Source organism: Leuciscus leuciscus (genome assembly GCF_965113295.1).
Source record: "Leuciscus leuciscus genome assembly, chromosome: 15".
Lineage (NCBI taxonomy): Eukaryota > Metazoa > Chordata > Actinopteri > Cypriniformes > Leuciscidae > Leuciscus > Leuciscus leuciscus.
The window spans coordinates 37,675,793-37,697,820 of record NC_138739.1 but is presented as its reverse complement, the minus strand read 5'-3'; the positions used below and the strand labels follow the sequence as shown (position 1 = coordinate 37,697,820).

General features: G+C 35.4%; 1 protein-coding gene across 3 annotated transcripts in view; it reads right to left on the bottom strand.

The window, feature by feature from the left end:
• nicn1 (nicolin 1) overlaps positions 1-22,028 on the bottom strand; it is a 39,252-nt gene that overhangs the window by 5,133 nt on the left and 12,091 nt on the right. Inside the window, exons 1-3 of one of the 3 annotated variants that reach the window (XM_082137939.1) lie at positions 4,707-4,951; positions 3,530-3,681; positions 3,230-3,400 (exon numbers count right to left, since the gene is read on the bottom strand). In XM_082137939.1, coding sequence (XP_081994065.1) covers positions 3,230-3,400; positions 3,530-3,655 — 297 coding nt within the window. In that variant the 5' untranslated portion in view covers positions 3,656-3,681; positions 4,707-4,951. Of the gene's footprint in view, positions 1-3,229; positions 3,401-3,529; positions 3,682-4,706; positions 4,952-22,028 lie in introns of those variants that run through there. The other 2 variants (XM_082137937.1, XM_082137938.1) reach the window with 2 other exon arrangements.

The following is a 22,028-nucleotide window of genomic DNA, read 5'->3' as shown; positions in this document are numbered from 1 at the left end:
GAAAAGATCTCAGCCAGAAGTGACACAAAGTTGGGAGAGCTCTGGGTCTCTTTCATGCAGCCATCAAAGAAACAAAGGTTAAATTAAGAATGAACGTCGGAATTTAGACACTAAGGATGTGCGTTTTCCAAGCCTTAATTAACTAGACAGAATGAAAACCTGATAAAAGAGACGGTTTCATGTAGTAATCTGCAAAACTGTGTCGCTTTTTTATAAGTTACTTATGCAGAGGAGTAAACCAAGGCTGCAAAGACTGGCAAGTTATCTGCTTGTTTTCTCAGAGATTTAAAGAGATTTTGAAGGCCGTCTCCAGAGAAACCATGCAAATGCCACACACCGCCACTCTTTACCTCTTTAAACCACTTGTGCTAGTTCACAACAAAGTGAAAAATTTGCCATTATAAATCATGTAATTGTAATTATTACAAATAATGTCATTCCAAACCCATTAACAGCAAACACACACACACACACACACATTATATATATATATATAGTTGAAGTTTCAGCTAACATATAAACACATTATAAAATAGTCTATATTAGACTTATGTCTTCTCTATGGTCATTTTAGATCTTGACAGCCCAATTGATTTTAAATATATGAAAAAAAGCAGCAAGGGTTTTCTTAAAAAATATATATATATATATCTTTTGTCTTCCACAGTAGAGAGAAAGTCAGGTTTTGGAGTAAAATGATGACAGCATTTTCATTTTTGAGTGGACTAATTCTTTTACATTCACAGTAAGAAACCATAAGTGAAGACATGTCCTTGTAATTATAAAGACCCACAAGGACATTGTTTTAAATATTTCTACCTTTCTTAATAAAGACTTATTTATCATTCCACTGCCAGTTGACATAAAAAAAGCAAATGGCTTATACAGATTATGGCAGATGGGGTGAGAGCTATGTGGCGTCCCAGGTGGGATTTTCAATGCAAATTTCATTTGATGACACTAAAGGTGTCCATACAGCGCAGAGCTTCGCGTCCAATCATCTGAGAGTTCACTTGAGGACTCGCATCTAATATCTTCATGTCTTTGAAACGGAGCTGAAAAGCGTCGAGGGAGCCTGATCTCAATACATTAAAGCAGTCATTACAGGCAACTCACAGATCAAAGACCGGGACATCAGATCCCCGGAGAGCCACAAATGGGCCAAATCACCGTGATGACAAACAAAATGTTCTCCGAGCTGCTGCGATTATGCTGGGATGGCTGACAAAACGGTTAGGGTTTTTTAATTGAAAAACTGAAGATATCCTGCGGACACAATTGCTGGTGTTGTCACAGAGGACATTATTTAAAAAGATTACAAATATCACATCTTTTGCTTGCTTGCAAAAGCAGTAATTATGGCATATACAGCTATTTGAAATGAGTAAATTGTCATACATGCACAATTTGAAGAATTCGTAATCTATAAAGGTGCAAAATTGCGAGATATACTTGCTATTGCGAGAAATAAACTCGCCATTGCAAGAAATATAGTAGAATATATAGAATTGTGAGAAATGGTCACAATTGCGAAAAATAAAGTCCGATTTCGAGAGATTAAGTCAGAATTGCGAGAAATAAAGTCAGATTTGGAGAAATGAAGTCAGAATTGCGAGAAATAAAGTCCGATTTCGAGAAATTAAGTCAGCATTGCGAGACAAACTCATAATTGCGAGAAATAGTCAGAATTGTGAGAAATAAACTCATAATTGCAAGAAATAAACAAAATATTGTGAGAAATAAAGTCAGAATTGCGAGACAAACTAGTAATTGCGAGAAAGAGTCAGATTGCAAGTTATAAACTCACAATTGCGAAAAATAAAGTCACAATTATGAAAAATAGCGAGTTAAGCGAATTAAGTCAGAATTGCGAGAAATAAAGTCAGATTTCGAGACATTAAGTCAGAATTGCGAGAAATAAAGTCAGATTGCGAGACAAACTCATAGCGAGAAATAAAGTAAAATTGCGAGATACAGATTTGCAATTACGAGAAATAAAGTCAGCATTGCGAGACAAACTCATAATTGCGAGAAATATAGTCAGAATTGCGAGACAAACTCAGAATTGCAAGAAATAAACAAAATATTGTGAGAAATAAAGTCAGAATTGCGAGACAAACTAGTAATTGCGAGAAAGAGTCAGATTGCAAGTTATAGTCACAATTGCGAAAAATTAAAGTCAGAATTACGAGAAATGAAGTCAGAATTGCAAGAAATAAAGTCAGATTGCAAGTAATTAAGTCAGATTGCGAGATACAGATTTGCAATTACGAGAAATAAAGTCAACATTGCGAGAAATAAAGGCTTGTGAGACAAACTAGTAATTGTGAGAAATAGAATCGGGAGTTTATATCTTGCTTTACTTTATTTCTCGTAATTTTGAGTTTATATCTCACAACCTGACTTTATTTCTCACAATTGTGAGTTTATATCTCTCGTAATTCTGAGTTTATTTCTCGTAATTCTGAGTTTATTTCTCGCAATTGAGAGTTTATATCTCGCAATTATGACGATTTCTCGCAGTTCAGAGTTTCTTTCTTAATTGTGAGATAATAAACTCTGAATTGCGAGAAATAAAGTCAGATAAAAAGTCGCAATGACCTTATTTATCGTTTATTTCGTGGTGGAAAGAAGCTTCCATAATTTCATGCACACAATAAGATAACCGGTAAACATGTCATGTGTGGACGCAAGGAAGTTGACAACATCGATTTCTAAATTTTAATTGATCTTTATTCTGATAACCCGAGATCTTTTAGCCTGTTCTGTTTTCTGTTGATGCGTGAACAAAACTTCACCAAACATTATTAGTGCCATCCAATAATCGTAACAATCTTTGTTACTTTAGATATGAAACAAAGTCTCAGCTTTCAAATTCTGTCAATTTTATTACGAAACTCAAACAATAAAAGTCGTTTTGACAGTCTTTATTGAGGCATGACAAATTGCTTCATGTATTTAAATGTTTATAAGCTATACAATTATACTTTATTATTTTTGAGTGTTGATTATTAAATAAATATGAATAAATACTGGATTATTGTTTCGGAAAAACGAAATCTTTTCGGCGCATTGGTGGTGTAGTGCTTAAAGATCCAAAAGGTTGAAGGTTCAAACCCCCACAAAGGGACTTTTATTCTACAAAAGCAGAAGTTTAGCAGAATGTTCACGCTGCTCTTTTCCAAATGATGTTTTGATTTCTCGTTCCCTCTCAGTGGCCTGGTCCTACCTGTTGTCTGTAGACGGAGAAATAGTCATGTGACCCGGCCTCAGCGTGTGGATTAGCCATGAGGCAGTAGTTTCTCAAACAAGTGACCCACTTAGCAGAACCCTCCTCTCTGCGCAGCAAACGGACCGTCAGATATGCGGTGTAGTAGTTCTTGAAAGAGATCTCCTGAATCTAGACACAAGCACAAAAAAGGGATATACCTTGATGTCATAATAGATAGATATCGGGCATTGATAAACCCATGCTGGTCAATCAATACCTGTAACCTTTCTGAAGTGATGTACTGTGAGGGACACTCACGTTCGCAGGCTCGGCGAGGGTGATGTCTGTTATGTAGACGCCAGGGCGAGATGAATCAGATACAGCGTCTCCAATCTGCAGCGCGACGGGTGACTTTATAGTGCAGCTCAAGGCTTCAGCGCTCATGACTGTGATGAGAACATACAGCTCAACTTCACAAAGAGGCGGATCCGTGTTGTTGATCAAGAGCATTGTTATAAGTACTGTATAGCCTATTATGAACAGCTGTATTTTTATTAACTAATATTAACAAAGATTAATAAATACTGTAACAAATGTATTGCTCATTGTTAGTTCATGTTAGTTAATACATTAACTAATGAACCTCATTGTAAAGTGTAACCAATATATTTTAGAAAATATAAAATGAAAATCTGATTTTTTTATTGTATTCATTATATAGTTTTTCAAATGCTAATTTTATTGTCTTTAATATTTAAAATCATTTTATATTTAGTTATATTTTGCTGTGTTGTTATGACAAAAACAACAACAATAATTAATAATGACAACATTAAATAGCATTAAACATACATTTAAAATAGCATTAAAAATATATATTTTGTAATAAATAAATAAAAACGACATTAAAAAATGAAATCTAGCAGTTCAAACTAGTTTCTGCAACATATCTATATTTAAAAATATTGTAGGTTATTTAATAGCTTTTCAGCAATAATTTAAACTAAAACTATTAACACAGCAATTCATAAAACTACACAGCAACATGAATGCTAATGTAAGGCGTCTCCAATTTAAGCTTTTGGTTATATATATATATATATATATATATATATATATATATATATATATATATATATATATATATGATGTGTGTGTGTGTGTGTGTGTGTGTGTGTGTCATGTAGTGTAAATCTAATTCATATAACATACAAAAAGCAATTACCATAAATTACACTTTATGAACAATACTTAATTCCTAATTATTCCTAATTCTATAAGCATTTTCAAAAAAAAAAATCATATTCTTCATTTTTCTCTTTTTATTGTATTTATTGTTATTATTACTTTTAATTTAATGTCTAAGTTTTACCCTGGAGGACACAATAAACACAAGCAAATCCTATAACGGCCTGTGTGGCAGAGAGAAAGGCGCCTGTGGTGTTGTCTATGTAGGCGGCGCACTGGGGTTTGAAACACGGCCAGTATGCATCACTGCGGTAACGTACTTACTGTAATATATTTAGCTGTCTGACTCGCTCTTTGGACTAAAATTATCTTGTGTTGAATAGCCGAGACGTGCCCTTAAACGGTGCTGAAGCGCTTTAAAGCAGCAGCGTCATTTCAGACTCATCTGTGCAGGAATCAGAAGCAGTTTAATGATGGTTTAAGGCTTCATGTGTTGATGGTTGCAGCTCCACATGTCTCTTCCGGTCCTTTGTGTGACGTGTGTCTCTTAAAGGGCCAGTGTCTTTAAAGTAAACAAAGGGACCAGCCCAGCACAGTCGGTAATTATAAATCACTTTACATTACAGTGGTTTTGTTACATAGTGCCTGGCAACGATTAATCGCATCCAAAATAAAAGTCTGTGTTAACATAATATATGTGTGTGTACTGTGTAGGCTATATATATATATATATATATATATATATATATATATATATATATATATATATATATATATATATATATATTATATATATATATATATATATATATATATATATTTATATTATATATATATATATATATATATATATATATATATATATATATATATATATATATATATACACCGTACATATACATGCATGTGTGTGTATTTATATCAAATAATTATATAAAGTACATATTATGTAAACACAAACTTTTATTTTGGATGCGATTAATCACGATTAATTGTTGCCCAGTACTAATAATAATCATAATAATTTATAGTTATAACAATGGGAATCTGCTGTTTATTTCATTGATGGTACGAATGCTTAAAATAAAAACTAGTAGTTCAAACAAGCTTCTGCAACATATCTATATTTTAAAATAGTGTTTTATTTAATAGCCTTTCAGCAATTATTCAAACTATAAAACGATTAACTCAACAATGTATAAACTATGAGTAGGCTACCATAAATGCTATAATAAGGTGCCACCAAATGTGCTTATTATTATTGTTATTCATATTTGTATACTTGTTAATCTGATGAGAATACAATCAATTTAAGTATAAATATTATTAGCAATGTTAATCACTTAATTTTCTTCCCCTCAAGCACGCTACATTTCTCTTAGCATATTACTGTTGCAGTTATGCATTATTGTTGAATCCAGTGATTTGAAGTAGTTCATCAAAAAGCCAGAGGCAATATGAATGGTAAAGAATGCAATAAATGTTGTGTCAAATCCCCTGTTTATGCCCCTGTCTTCACTTGTTTGTGCTCGGCTCGATCGCTGTCACCGGCAGAGGGCGCTGACGCTCTTCGGCTGAGAATAACGCTGAGGTACAGTATGTACTTCTGAAGCTCTATACTCAAGACTCTCTGATTGGCTTTATCTCTTACATAAAACAAATTTCTGCTCCACTATCGTGTATATTGTTCGGCATGCATGACATAACATGCTCTTTCTGTCAAAGTCATGATAATTAATGGTGCATAATTATTCATGAGATTCACACTAAAGCCATTGTTGATTTAATACCGGGCCCTGGAGAAAAGGAGAAAAAAAGAAAAGAAAAGAAAAAAAAGGATTTTCTTGTATTGCAGAGTTACTATAGAAGGCTATTTTGTCATCAGATCTGTGACAGGCCTACACATTTTTATTAGTTACAATAAACTGTTTCTAATTATATTTTTGTTTTTTATTATTATTAGGCTATGCCTGTAGTAGATATGCTGCACTGTGGACTCACATCGGCAGAAAAAAAATCACCGTTTTTAAAAAATTAATAATCACAAACAAATAAATGTAAACAATTGACAGTCCTATTTATTTTTCTTCTTCTTTTTTATTATAATTATAATGATAATTATTATTCTTTTTAACTAAATGCCAACACCCTCTAAAACGCGCGCGCGCTCGATGTTACACTGGCACGCGCATCCTCATTGTGCAGAAATGAGAAAAAAAAAAGAAAGAAAAAAAAAACCGCTCTTCCCAGGTTCGCTTTGGGAATGGGAATTGGGAATAACGTATTTCCCTCAGCTGTGCCAGGACTGGCCGAGAGGATCAGCTAGTATTTTTGTCCGAGAGTTTATTTATTTTATGGCAGTGGTGCGCAGTCGCGTTCACTCTTCTACAGTGTCACGCGCACGGTCCCGAGTATTATATACACCCCCTCAGAGACGACTTACACGGTTCGCTCTGGCTGAAAAGCAAAGAAAAACACCTTCAAGGACAGCCCAGAGGAAAGGAAGACAACTCAGAGGGAAATGATTTATCATCAAACATGTTTCCAAATGAGCCACTGAAACTCACTCATCTCGAGCTGTGCTGACTAGGTCAAGCATTGACATGTTCGGTAGGATCTGCTTTGTTTTGTTAAGTATCCTTTCAACCTGACCCTTTCCACAATCTAAAATGTATCTTAAGCATTCACATCTGTCAGAGCCTTTGTCTAATTTAAAACCACGATACAATTCTAACGAAATCGAAGAACGAATGCTGTGACGTCATATTAAACACAATAAGGCCAAAACGAACAAACGAAGTTTGTTTGTAGTTCATACGAGCAGCATTTAGGTTTCATTTGTTAAAGGGTTAGTTCACCCAAAATTGAATTATCCCATAATATTCTCCCCTTCAAGCCGTCCTATGACTTTCTTCTTTCAGATGAACATTATCGGAGTTATATTAAATAATGTCCTGGCTCTTCCAATTTATAATGGGAGTGAATGGTACATTAGATTTTGAAGCCCAAAAAAGCGCATCATAAAAGTAATCCATACGTTACTGGAAGCCAGTGATTATAGTTTATAAACTTATAAATATGGATATTTTTTCTTACAAAAACGCATTGCTTCGCTTCAGAAGGCCTTTATTAACCCCCTGGATGTGTTTGGATCACTTTTATGACGCGTTTTTCTGGGCTTCAAAATCTATGGTACCATTCAGGTCCCCTCAAGTCGGAGTTGCGACTGTTACTGTTATTAGCACTTATGTTTGTCTGTGTCTCATTTAACTCAACTTTAAATTTCTAATTTAACTAGTATCCAGGCTCGTATCCAACCGCTATTTGTGGACATGATGCTTCACATTATCTGTGCAAAATATCACTTTTTTTGTTATGTGTTTGTGTTCCGGAAGAGCAAGGACAACAAAGGTTTGCCATCTTATTTTTCTGACCTGTGTGAACGCTGCATTTATCATCGCACTGAGAAGAAATCTGCTGAAATGGAAATGGTGAAATGGTGCCTGAGCTTTCAGAAAATTACGAGTTTAGTAGTTGTAATTATGAGTTCTCATACTCATAATTATGGTAATTACGACATGGCGTGAATGCACCGATACAACCATGAGTATTTTTCTAGGCGACTGGAGAAGAAGAATCCAGAACTTTCTTTCTCTGTTGTTGTATTTGATGTTATTTGATAAACACCATTATGAATAGGGCTGTGTGAAAAGAAAACAGTAATTGTTTGACTTCCTTTCTTCTGACAACTGTAAAGTTACATAGCACTTTCTGTCAGGGTACTCTCTGTGATACAACTAATTATCTTTACATACATTTTTTTAATGCGATTTTAGTTTTAATTAGCTTACATTCTAGCATAGCATACACCTACCCGATTAGCCTAATAGCTTAGCTTATACACTAAGCATTTGAACTTACCCAACATGTATTCACAGCAATCTGTATATCAGTGCTGAATGTCCAAATATTTCAGCTAATAAAAGAACAATGCATTTGATAGAGCCGCACAATTAATCGTTGAATGCGATCTCGATTCAAACACACACACGATCGGCTTCGTCTGTTAAATCTTTGACAAGTACGATCACAGAAAAAATTCAAATGATCACAGAAGTAGTTCAGGTATAAACACTGATGTCTAAGATCAAAATAGTGAAAATGAATATTGTATCAATTACATCATTACACCAGTAGGTGGCGACAAGTGACTGTCAAAAAAAGTGCATTTGTCATTGAATCATTCAAGAGATTCGTTCAAAATGCAGATTCATTCAGCAACAAGTGAAGTCTTTATGAGTGAGTCATTAATATTTTTATTTTGTTTAAATCACATGTTATTTAGTTTAAGTTGTCTTTTGAGAATCATGATCTTTATTTTTATTTTTTATAATTTTTTATAATTTGTACCAATTTATCCAGAATCGTGCAGCTCTAGTATTCAATGTTTAATTATTCGTTTCTTCTTATTTGTTACTCTTATTATTATTTATTAACAATTTATCCAGTGAAAGAAATTAGATTAACTCATTAGTTTTTGTATGCAAAATATTATGCAAAATAAGTAATCAATTAGTACATATTCTAAATTAAAACCGTTAGGCTACTTCGTATCGATGGAGACTCAATTTCGACATTATACATTTTGAAATGCAACGTCGCTTAGTTGATCTGCCGTCACTAATAACCGAATGCAAGTACACCCGCTGGCCATACGATCATAAAGCACATTTCTGGCGTAAAGGTTAGGCTAAGTGTATTATTTCTGCAAACTGGATGATGATTGGCTGTATGGTGAAAGGTGCTTTAAGCAATGTTGGATGAAGTCCCTTCTTGTTGACGTTCAAAGTATTGTCAAACAAAACGGAGGCTAGCTCGACCCTCCCTCCACCTCACCTCATCCCGTCCCCTCCCTTCCGTGCTTCCTGAAACAGTCATGAACCATTTACAAAAACCAAACTGGACTTCACACGTTCCTTCTCCTTTTCCCTCTTCTTGTTATTTGTTCATCGGAACGTCGTCTCTTTGGTCGTGTCGGCCATATCAAAATTCTCAAGAATATAAATTTTTAACGTTAGTCGTTGTCTAGGACATCTCTCCTCTAGCTAACTTCCCTCTTCATGCTTCTCTCTCCTCCCCACACCCCCCTTCATGTGCACGCGCACTAACCCCCCAACCCCCACGCCCAAATCATTCTTGTCGGTTATTGGCTGGAACACTGTTTGTTATGTTTCGTGGTCCAGGCTGGGCCAGTTTGTTTTTCTTGCCATTTGTGGAGCCTGGGCTATCTACAGAGACCGCGTTTTTTTACAGTATGTTCAGGGAACAGGCAGCTAGCGGATAGTGAGGAGATGTTTGCTGTATGTGACAAAAAATGTTTTGGCCTAAAAAACGCGTGACATTGCTTAGAGCACCTTTAATTGGTTGAGCCAGTGTTATTGTTGTCGGGCAGGTCGGGATTCTCAAACGAACAGAAATGTCTTGATGGCAGCAGTGTTTACACTTCTCAAGGCAACATGGAAAGCGTAGGAATAGTCGTTAAAAGTATTTTAACGTTCAAAAAGAAAACGGTAAATGTACAAATATGCTTCATCTTGTCTGTATCTGTACAAATGTTTCCATTAGGAATTTAAAAACATGTGGAGGATTTTTTCATACGGGTGTTTTTTTGGTTGTGCTGCACTCAGTTTATACCCCAATTCCCATTTTAAGGGAGTCTCTGCTTTATGAATAATAGATGATTTCATTTCTTTATTTCTTTATTTTTTGTGTAGCATACTTCCAGTATGTAGGTCATTTAGGACTTTGTATCTGAAAGTGCTGCTAAAACGTTACAGGCCCATTGCCTCAAGCTCAAATGTCTCTTCCGTCTCAGCATTGGTGTTTTTGCTTTATCGAGGAAACAATTTTTATCAGGGAGATATTGAAAACGGAGACAGCTAATGCCTGCTGCAGATGCTATTATCAAGAGATCCATTAACTGTATCGCTGTGTGAGGAATGAAGTGTGCAAGTGTTCATTGTGCATGCATTGTGAATCAGGGGGGAAAAAACGCTACTAAGTGCTTTCAGCCAACGCCAGAGCTAAGCTGATTGAAGTATTGTGAAACATTTTGAAAGAAAAGAAACATATTTTCTTCTTTCATTATTTTTTCTATCTGGTTTGAACATTCTGATGATTTTATGAATTGTTCTCCCTTGAAAATTAGTCTTGAGATTGCTTGCGAATCAAACACACACCCACACATGCTAAAGATGCAAATGCGCAAGCTAAGAGAACTGATCCACTGACGTCAAATTCGGTGTCTTTTAGTGAAAATGGCTGTAAGATTTAGTCAATATTTTGTCGTTTCATATGTATGAGGTTAATTTGTTGCATTTCTGACAGTGTATTTGTTGTTAAGGCAACAAGCACATTCTTTTAAGTTCACTTCTGCATTTTCTTCATTGTCTGTACAGAAAAACGTTGTAATATAGGCTATCACATTTATGTTTCGGCTATTAATCTTAAATTAATATGCACTTGAGTGCTAATTAATTAAAAAAAAAATTGATTTCTCAAATTTAATCGATTCTCATTTTGATGAACTGATTCTTAAATCCCAAGAATCGATGTTTTCAGTCTATGCTGCTAAACTTGGTGAACTGATGGAACATTGGCTGATACAAAATCAAGAATCACACGTATCTCCCTGTCACTCACGCATCTTGTTTTGAGAAGTCTGGCAAAGGTGTGTTATTTCCTGAGAAACGGCAAGAACCCAGCAGCCACCTGCAGTTAACCTTCATCTGCGGTGCAGTTAACCTCCTGTCAGACCACTGGCGGTACCTTCTCCTCAAAGTACACACATGATTCACCCATTTTGGCAAACTTTTCGGGAAATTTGTTCCTGTTGTAAGAACTGTTTCCATAAATATGGATCAGTCTTTTTGTAAAGAAATTTAAGCATCTGAATATATATATATATATATATATATATATATATATATATATATATATATATATATATATATATATATATATATACATATATATATATATATACACACATACATACACAGTACCAGTCAAAAGTTTGGAAACGTTACTATTTTTAATGTTTTTGAAAGAAGTCTCTTATGCTCATCAAGCCTGCAGTTAAAAACAAAACAAAAAAAACAACAACAAAAAAACAGTAATATTATGAAATATTATTACAATTTAAAATAATGGTTCTCTTTTTTAATATACTTTAAAATGTAATTTATTTTTGTGATGCAAAGCTGAATTTTCATCAGCAAGTACTCCAGTCTTTGGTGTCTTATGATCCTTCAGAAATCATTCTAATATGCTGATTTATGATCAATGTTGGAAACATTTGTGCTGCTTAATATTTTTTTTTATAACCTGAGATACTTTTTTCAGGATTATTTGATGAATAAAAAGTTAAAAATAACTATTTATTTAGAATAATAGAATTATTGATAAAAGGTGATGGTAACGATTTATATTGTTAGAAATGTTTTTTTTATTTTGAATACATGCTGTTTTAATGAATAAATGCTGTGAACGTTTTACTCATCAATGAATCCTGAAAAAAGTATTCCAAAAAAATATATTAAACAACACAACTGTTTCCATCATTGATAATAACTGAGTATCAAATCATCATATTAGAATGATTTCTGAAGGATCATAAGACACCAAAGACTGGAGTACTTGCTGATGAAAATTCAGCTTTGCATCACAAAAATAAATGACATTTTAAAATATATTCAAAAAGAGAACCATTATTTTAAATTGTAATAATATTTCATAATATTACTGTTTTTTGTTTTGTTTTGTTTTTTAACTGCAGGCTTGATGAGCATAAGAGACTTCTTTCAAAAACATTAAAAATAGTAATGTTTCCAAACTTTTGACTGGTACTGTAAATACACACATACATATATATATACACACATACATACATGCATATATAATTGTGTGCTTGGGACATGGTTTTTAACGATCAGATTTTTTGTAATCGGGCTCTTTAAAAAATTATATATAAATGTGGATTTAGATTTATCATCCTCCAATATATTGGTTATCGGATTTCAAATTCTTCCGAAAAGAATTATCGGTATCGGCCAAGATTTTTAGATATCGGTGCATTCCTAATATGTATATATTTTAGTTATATATTAGTTATTAGCCTCTCAGCATTTTACCATGGTGTACCATATTTTCTAATTTTAATTTGCCAGCAGGTACTATATATTAGGCTGCTGTCACTTTAAGACCTGATGCACGGATTGCACGTGTTTTCTTTCTCAGCGGTTTACCTTCACTTTTAAACATAACTGACTGTGTTATATGGGAAAACTAACCAAGCATTTTGACATTATTTTGTGTGAATTTGACTGTTTAAGAACAATTAACAGCGAAAAAGTTCCAGCTCAATTTAGTACTGAGAGGCGGCTTTATATGCGCTAGGGCTTTGAAACGATTAATTGCGATTATACCATGGTCTGGGTGAATACTCGATTCTGATTGGCTGCAGGGTGTCCATTAAAAAGTGATAGAGGACACCTAGTAAAGGAGTTCTGGTGAAACTGACTGTTTACCGTTCGAAATTAATAAATAAATGCGCTGGCTACATCAGCTGTGAGTAACCATAGCAACAGGCAGTAAACTGAAGGTTTCTACGAGCTGAGCGGACTATAAATATCTCCGGGTGCTAAATAAAATGTCAGGCGTAACCAGGGAAACCAAGTTATTGTTTGTAAAAACTTTAGATTTCGATTGTAAAACTAATTAAAATATAAACTAATGTTTTCAAAATGTGTTATTTGGCAAGTGACCATGGTATAAGCGGGTTAATGCCCTTCGAGGTGTCCATTGTCAGGTATTAATGGACTTCGGCGGAGGCAACGAAGTCCTCCGTTGCGTGTCGGACGGTTCACGCCTCGCCGTCGTCCATTAATACCTGACAATGGACACCTCGAAGGGCATTAACCCTTACTTAATCACATCCACAATACAAGTTTGTGCTTACATAATATATGTGTGTGTGTTTTAAAAAAAAAAAAAAAAAAAAAAAAGTGTTACTTTTAGTTAACTGTAACAACCATACAGTATATAGATTTTTTTTGAGGGAATGGGCTTCCATATTTGTTCTATGAAGTTGTCATGGAGACAGAAGGTTGTGATGATGCGTATAGCCGGCCTGAGGGAGATGTCCTCCAGTTTAGGAGGGAAGGTCAATCGTGTGGCGACGGGGCAAGGAAAGGATACGAAAAGGGTCACTGGCTGGTTTCTAAGTCGCGAGAAGGGGCAACTTTTGTGGTTCCTGAGCTTGTAGTTGATGACCCAAAGTGCCCTTGCGTTATTGATATAAAATGTCCCTCTCCAGTTGCCCCATGTAATCCCTCTTGGCTGACATTCTGGCCTGGTTTAGCTTAGCTTTGACCGCTTTAATCGCTCCTTGTTTCTCTCAAGCTCCCTCAGGTCTCTGGAGAACCTGATGGTTTTCGAATGCGATGACTGCTTTCTCGGGGAGAGTGAAATATAGGAGTTGACAGTATCGGTAAATCAATCCATGTCGGAGCACAGATCTCTAGAGACGTCCAAGCCAGTAATGTGAAAACAGTCCTGCGCTGCACCTGTTGCTGCTGGTTTTGGAAAGCTTGGCCCAGTTTGGCCTCTTCTGGTATGTTGGGATCAGTATGATTATAGCATGATCCGCTAGTAAGCCGTAGAAAAAGTACAGAAGGCTACAAACTTTCCCTTAAAGGTGTAGTGTGTTGCTTAATTTATTGAAAAATGCATAAAATAAAAAAGAATTAAGGGACATAAAGTATAAAATGTGAGGGTGATATAACTGTCCTGTGGTGTTATTTTAGCATCATTTATATACTATTATAGTGGTTATTGATATTTTGGATTAGCTTTTATTTTTATATTTTCAGTTTACATTTTTGATATGTACTTTTGTCATTATCTGTTTAAAAAAATATATATATTTCTATTTCATTTATTTTTATTTTAGTTTTTAGTACTTCAACTTCAACTTATTTTAGTTAGTTGCCAATGCAACATTAAGTTTTTTTTTTGTTTTTTTTAGTTTACGTGTTTTTAAGTTTACATGACAATATTTTATTTTATTTCAATTAACGAAAATGATTTTTAAAAGTTTGGTTAACAGACAACCCTGATGGAACATCATTGAATCATTGAAATAATTCAATTCTTGAAAATAACCTAATTAATTAGTTTGTCCAAAAAAAGCAGCTTAATTTATTCATATTTGAAAAACTTTTGATCACCAAATCAGTCACGTAATGCAACCAATAAGTCAATAAAACTAAAATATCCGATATTTTGAAAACAAAAGGTTATTTCAGGTAATAAAATGTCATGTGGTGACAAATGTCCAATCTATGATATTTATGAATTACTAATTCAGGATATTTAACCCTAGAAAATAAGAAAATAAATATCAAAATAAACCAAAAAAACCTACACAAATACATAAAGGGGGTCAAATTGACCCTTATTGGAATTATATATGTATGTGCTGTCAAATCTAGTAATAGTAATTAATTGCATCTAACATAAAGTTTGTGTTCACTTAATGTGTGTGTGGGTTTGTGTGTCATGCACAAACGCATATGTATAATAATATTTATACACACATATATTATTTTGACAGCGCTGAGGGCTGAGCACCAAGAGCCTGAGCACACAGCGCTCCCCTTATTAGGTAGAGCTGTTAAACAAAGAAAGTAAACGGTATATGAAAAATTATTATAGTGTCTGTCATGTGGTTGATGTCGCTAGCTGAGCAGAAATACATAATCATGTTTCGCTTGGTCCCTTCAAGCGTGAGAAGTTCCTGCACTTCAACGTCGTCCAATCTATCATTGTTTTCCATGTTCGTGGAGTAAATATATAGGCTATAAACTGTGTGTTTACATGGCTTTTTAAAAATAGCATGTGTTTCGCATGCGTTCGGCCAGTCAGCGTACACTTTCTTACGTCACTGGTAGTTCCTATATAGACCCTACTCTGAAGTAGGAGCTCATTTAGTTCCCCTTAAAGACTAGCCTAGAAATCCAGACCCAAATATGAAAGATTAATGGTCTGGCATTGAGTAATGAAAATCGGCCAGCTCGAGGGGCGGCACAGCATGCATTTGAAAATCTCACTGCACGCAATTGGATAACAGTACGACCAATCACAACATCGCTTAGCTACCAGCGGAGCTAACTGGTAGATTAGACTCTTGCCGTATCCGGTCGGCAAAAGAGTAAAAACGCCCTTCTTGCAAAGGAACGATTCGAGCGGCGTCTTCTGTTCCTCTTTTAGATAAAAAGCCAAGTCTAACTCGTTCATTGTAGCGGCCATATCAGATAACCCGATGTGATTGGTGCAGCTCAGATCGAGGGGCATATTTAATGAGCATCATTACTGGACACCAGAGTAACTCGCTGAGCAAATTCAACTTGTGCTCTCGCGAGAACTCTGGATTTCCAGGATACTAAAAGACATTCCTAGAACTAAAATCATTCCCAGTTCCTGAGGTGCAAACAAGCCAAAAAGCAGGTACTTCCACCAATAGTTATATAGGAAATATGAAAACATTGCTCCGGTGTGAAAGCCCCTACTGTCTTTATGGGGAACTTCTATTGCTGGATCTACTGTTGTGTGGAAATCACTCCCGGGTGTCGGTCAGAACACAGGAACCAGAACAATAACTGAATTCAGGGCATTTAATAAACTGTTGCAGTCGGCATGGGCATACAATCTTCCAATGGGTGTGTGGTTTATTCAGCAGTGACAGTATAAGTATAACCACTCTCCGATTAGTAATACACTCAACAGCGCAGTCCCATATCACACACTTGCTTCTCCGTGAATCTGCACATACTTGATTATTCGGTCGTCTGCGCTGCCTTATTTTTTATCCAATGACCAAGTGTCAAAGGTTCCTCCACAAAGATGAAGATGAGAGAAACGGTACTTTAATAAAACAACAGGAGAGTCAAAGTGATAGTGTGTCCATACACACAGAAGAGACCAAAGGCTTAAATATACAACATAATGAACTGAATACCTACAGGTGATTACTAATTAAAGGTATAGCGGAGGATGTTTTACTTCCTGGTGGGTAGTCTAAACTATTGGTCCTCCTAATTGTCAATCATTCTGGTGAATCAATCAAACTTTTCAAAAAGTGGAGAGGGCGGGTCTTATCTAAAATTTGGAAAGATCCTCCGCTATACCTTTAATGATTAATCAAGATCACAAACTAGTGGCAGGAAACTGAGAACAAAGGAAAACCAACTTGATAACTCAGGCATGCAAAACAGACAATTACAATGATGAGGGTAAGAAACAAGTTTTTTCAAAAATAATTAATGGAATATCAAATACATAAATGTTTTCATTGACAAAATATTTCATAAATCACAGCATGCCGGGTCAATTTGACCCTCTTTATGCATTCTAGGGTTAAAATACCAATAACTAAAAAAAAAAAAATTATTAAAAAAAGATGATTATTCAGTTTTATTTCAGTTCAGCTGTGCCTGATGAGGTTACTGTTTTTTGAGGAGTTGAGGACGCTCTTTGTAATTCAGGAGAGCTCCTCCATCTGAAGGGCCTCATGGGAGTGGTGACGGGAAAGGACAGCTTTGATGCTGTCAGTCACCGCCAAAAACATCTCCCACGGGACACGGCGTATGGAATTACAACAACGTAGACCTCCTCCGGTGCTAATTCCTGAAGTGTTAAACATCATTTTCACACCCCTCGCTGTAGCTGCACGTTGAGGCGATGCCAATGAGTTCAGTGGAAATAACTTAACAGAATATATAAATGTTGGAAACATGTTGGATGGGCGCCATGTTCAACATATATTGGTTACACTTTATTTTAAGGCTAGTACTGAGTAATAGTAACTGACTACATGTACTTACTATAGGGTTAGGGTTTGATTAAGGGTTAGTTGCATGTAATTATGCATAATGGTAGGGTTAGGGTTTGATTAAGGGTTAGTTGCATGTAATTATGCATAATGGTAAGTATATGTAACAAGGACACTGTAAAATAAAGTGTTATTGAATATTTTAATTGTCTGAATGTGAGTGAACAACAGTAATTATTTTACACACGTTTGCATAGTATGAGCAATTTTATTGCATTTTAGCTAAATTGTTTTGACTATACAGTGTATTTATAACAGGGCTGTCAATTGATTAGAAATTTAAATTAAATTAAGTTAACACTTTATTTAACAGTGTCATTGTTACATATATTACTCGTAGTTATTGTAGTGATAACAGTAAATTATGCATAAATGCATGCAACTAACCCTAAACCAAACCCTAACCCTATAGTAAATACATGTAGTTCAACTCAGTACTTAAATGTATAATTACAATGACACCTTAAAATAAAGTGTAACCGAATTTAACTACAATATGTTGTTAGATGGTAATACATCATTAATTACATTATAATTAATCAACAATCATATATATATATATACACAGTATATCAGTATTTGCTAAGAAAATTAGGATAATTTAGAGATGATACATCATATTAATGACACCATTTAAATAGACATTTGTTTTATTTCCAAGTCATGGCATTTAGTTTAATCCAGGTTTTGTAATGGGGCCAGTTTATACACAAGTAATTTGATGCACTTTAACTTCAATGTTTTGACCTGTTCAGTGCATAGTTAGCTTTATTTTCACATCATAGCATTCATGTGTAAAAAATATATATAAAGCAGTCCTGCCGGCTGATAGCAGCACTACTGAGTGACAAATTAGCATTGCATGCAATATACCGCCATATACCGCTCAGCCATATGAATATGAATACATACTCCCTGCTGATGAATTTGAGTAGAGGCCAAATATTAATCAAGTCTAACCAGGTGTAAAATTTACTGTTCACATGTCCGCTCATGCGCACGCTCTAACTCATGACATATGACACTCGATAGTCAAATTTTATCAAGCGTAAATTTTAGCCTTGGGGGCCCCAATTTTTCTTCCTCTGAGCGCGCTGAAGGTTTACGGTCGCGCCGCGCGCCCCGGTGGCGAACTGCATCGATCTCCCTAATTATGACCATTATGAGGCTGTTATTTCCTCCGTCCCAAGCAGAGGAAGAGAGGGACAGATTAGCGAGCCTGGCCGGGGAGATAATGCAGTGCGGATCAGCTGGGCATCTCCTCATAGCCGTCAGGATGAGCCCGTATACTGAGAAACCGGCGAAGCTCAATGCGGGTTTGATGACTGTCACCTGCCCACGCCATCACAATAAATCTCTATAAAATATATATCAAGTCTTGAGAAATTGCAATGCAGTGCACTATCATGATTGATATTTTTGGTCCTGGATGTTTTCAGCCAGATCTTGGAGGCTGTGGGGATTTGGGATGGAGGATTTTCACACACAAAAAACCTGCAGGGTTTTCCCGATAGATTTATATTAGGGCTGTCAGTCGATTACATGATGTGGCGATACATCATTAATTACATTATTAATCAAGTGAATCACATAAATCAGTATTTGCTGAGAAAGGCCCCCGAAATGAAGATAATTCAGAGATATTATATTATGGTGACAGCTGAAACCATTAAAGTGACATTGCAAAACCTTAATATATATATCTTTTTGCTACATTTCCAAATCACAGAAAGTCATTTGATCCAGGTTTTAATGCAGTTTTTCATTATTAAGCGAATATTCAGGGTAATATAACGTTAAAAGGACGCTGTGAAATTAAGTGTTGCCAAAATAATTTTGACTTGTTCATCATTTTCTTTAATAAAAGCTAAAATTATGGTTATAGAGAGGTTATTATAAGATATATGAATGGGGCCAGTTTTTGGAGGCTGTAAAAGTAGACACCATGAAGCTTATAATTATTATTTTATTTTTTTTTATATAAAAAATAATTTTTTATTAATGCATCTGTTAAACCCCCTGTATAATTTGAGTTCAAATTTGTTTAAATTGTAATTTTTACTGTGATTTTAGAGTTTACGGCATTATATAAAAATTTTTTTTTACAAATTTATATTGTATAGTTCAATTTTAAAGAAAATTATGGACAAGTGGAATTTATTATTATTATTATCATTCATTCATTCATTCATTCATTCATTCATTCATTCATTCATTCATTCATTCATTATAATGAAACCAGAATATTTGTAGGCAATGCACACATGTTTTTTCTATTGTTATTTATTTTATAGTTGTATAAATAAAACCAACAGTGCTAATTAATATAATAAGTAATAAAGCTAGTATTTAAAATCAGTGACGGCTTGTAACAAGTAAATGAAAATGAACAAGTATTTATTAAATTTTTTTTGCAGGAAAAATTGTTAAATTACAGCTGTCCTGACAACAAGGACTACCTTTAGTGAAGTGTCACTCCAGTCATTTTCATCCAATTAAACCCTGATTAAGTCATAATGAACATTTGTAATATCATCTCCAAATTCAATAGCTACTTATCACCTGAGTGCTTGTCAACCCTGGGAGCCTGTGAAAACACATGTACGCTAATGTTTGGTTCTAATCATCCGTGATACATTTGTGAAATTGCGCTGAATAATGATTAATATAGGAAAAGCTGTCCTGCAGGGGTGTCATTGTCTACTTCAGAAAGAAGCGGGTAGCTGACATTGGGAAAACTATCAGGCGAGCGAGCCTTATTTGAATGCGTGGGGCAATTGTAAGTGAGACCCGTATCAGAGAGGGAATTTGCTTAAATTTCCCTTCCAGTCCCGAATCTTTCAATCAATCGCCGACTCGCTTTACCAACTTCAGAGCGTTCCAGCACAAAGTAACTAATCTCCTTGTCGGCTCTCTCGGCCCCCCAAACTTCAATGGAATCGTGCTGATGGTGGCTAATTTAATCTATGGGAAGCGGAAATTGCTGTCTGTCTCTGCCTCCTGTCAGCGAAAACGGAATTTAATCAGTACTTAATTGTTTCCCAGCCCTTGTTGTAATTCAATAACACAACCTACTCTTCAGATGTTATTTAAGACTGTTTTTCTCCTCTTTTATGCGGCGTAATGTTTCAGCTGCTGTCAAGCATTCTGAAGCGGCCAATCTCGATGCAACGAGTGGCAGATAACCACTTGACGGATGGTGTTCGCTGATTGCTTGGAAATGTAGAATATTGAGCACTTGTAATAATGTAGAAATTACTTCTTTTTGACAATGACTTTAGTGGTCAATTGAGGTTCAAGCGCAACACTTGATTTGAGCTCATTTGTTATCTCAGAAACGCCTCGTTGGTGCTTATATGCGAAGAAAATGGGAATGGAAAAAATGTACTTGTCCTCAACTCATCAAAACATTAAAATACATTTTAAGTCGAATGAGGAGCGCCTCTCCATTGAAAGAAACTTTCTATTCAGTTCCAGAATAGTTAAAGAGCAACATTTTGTGCCAACAATACAATAATTCAGCATAACGAACAACATGCATGGCTCCAGTATCTAAAAAAATAAATAATTGCTACTTCTTTGAGGCTAGTTAAATTATATAATGCTAATTAACCTTAAAGGAGACATATCATGCTTTTAAATTGTTCCTTTTTACATATAAATCATACATTTGTAGTCTATATAAAGCGGAACTGCAATGCTTGGGTCTGAATTCCTCATTATTATAGCTCCACAGGCCCCTTTTTTACCCCTTTTCTAATGTGCTTCTGAAAGCAACTCGTTTTGGTGCGGTCTCTTTAAATAATATTGAGACACTTCATACCCCGCCCCCTCTCCAGGTTGTAGCGGTGACACTCGGTTCAACTCCACCCCGTTCGGCCATTTTTGTAGTCTGGTAGCAGAGATAGGATTATCTAGCGCACAGAAACTTTTATTCACACGTTATTAACAAAATGTCAACAACGGAAGACTTGTCCAGCCAGCCTTACATGTTCGAGCCAGAGCCGGAGCGAGATGAAAATGAAGACGACGAACCTGCAGAACAACGTCTTCATATGGATGAATCGCAATGGTGTGTACTGTATTTACACATGAAACTTTGGTCTTCCGACCTTTTACCACCGTGTCGATTTATTTTGATTAATATGTCCGAGGGAGAGAGAGCAAGACAGCGTCTAGTTTGGAGACGGTGATGTCTTGTTTACACTTTCGCCTGGCTCTGAAGAGAGAGAGTGAGCGCGCGCGCGACCGGGTCTCTCTCTCTGCTCGTTCTTTCAGTTAAACATGCTCCTGTCACAAGCGCGGCAGTTCATCTAAATTAGACGGTGTAATGAAGCGTGTGGGTTACTACATCCAACAACCGAACATTTTAACTTACCCTCTCGTAACTTCTGCATCCTTTAGCTTGGACTACAAAATTGCAGCGAGAAATAATAATGGCGGATTGCTCGAAGTGTTGGGCCGGAAGTCAATGTCCTTATTTGGCAGTTCCGCTGCAAATACTGTGACGTGATAGTTCAAAAAACGTCATAGATAACAGAAAAATCTGAACCGGTTGAAAAATATGACCAAAACAGAATATAAAGATATCAACGAAGCACCTGAAGAGAATAATTTCATCTTTTCTGTACTTCTAAACACTCCAAATATACAACAAAATGCATTTAAGGGCTAAAA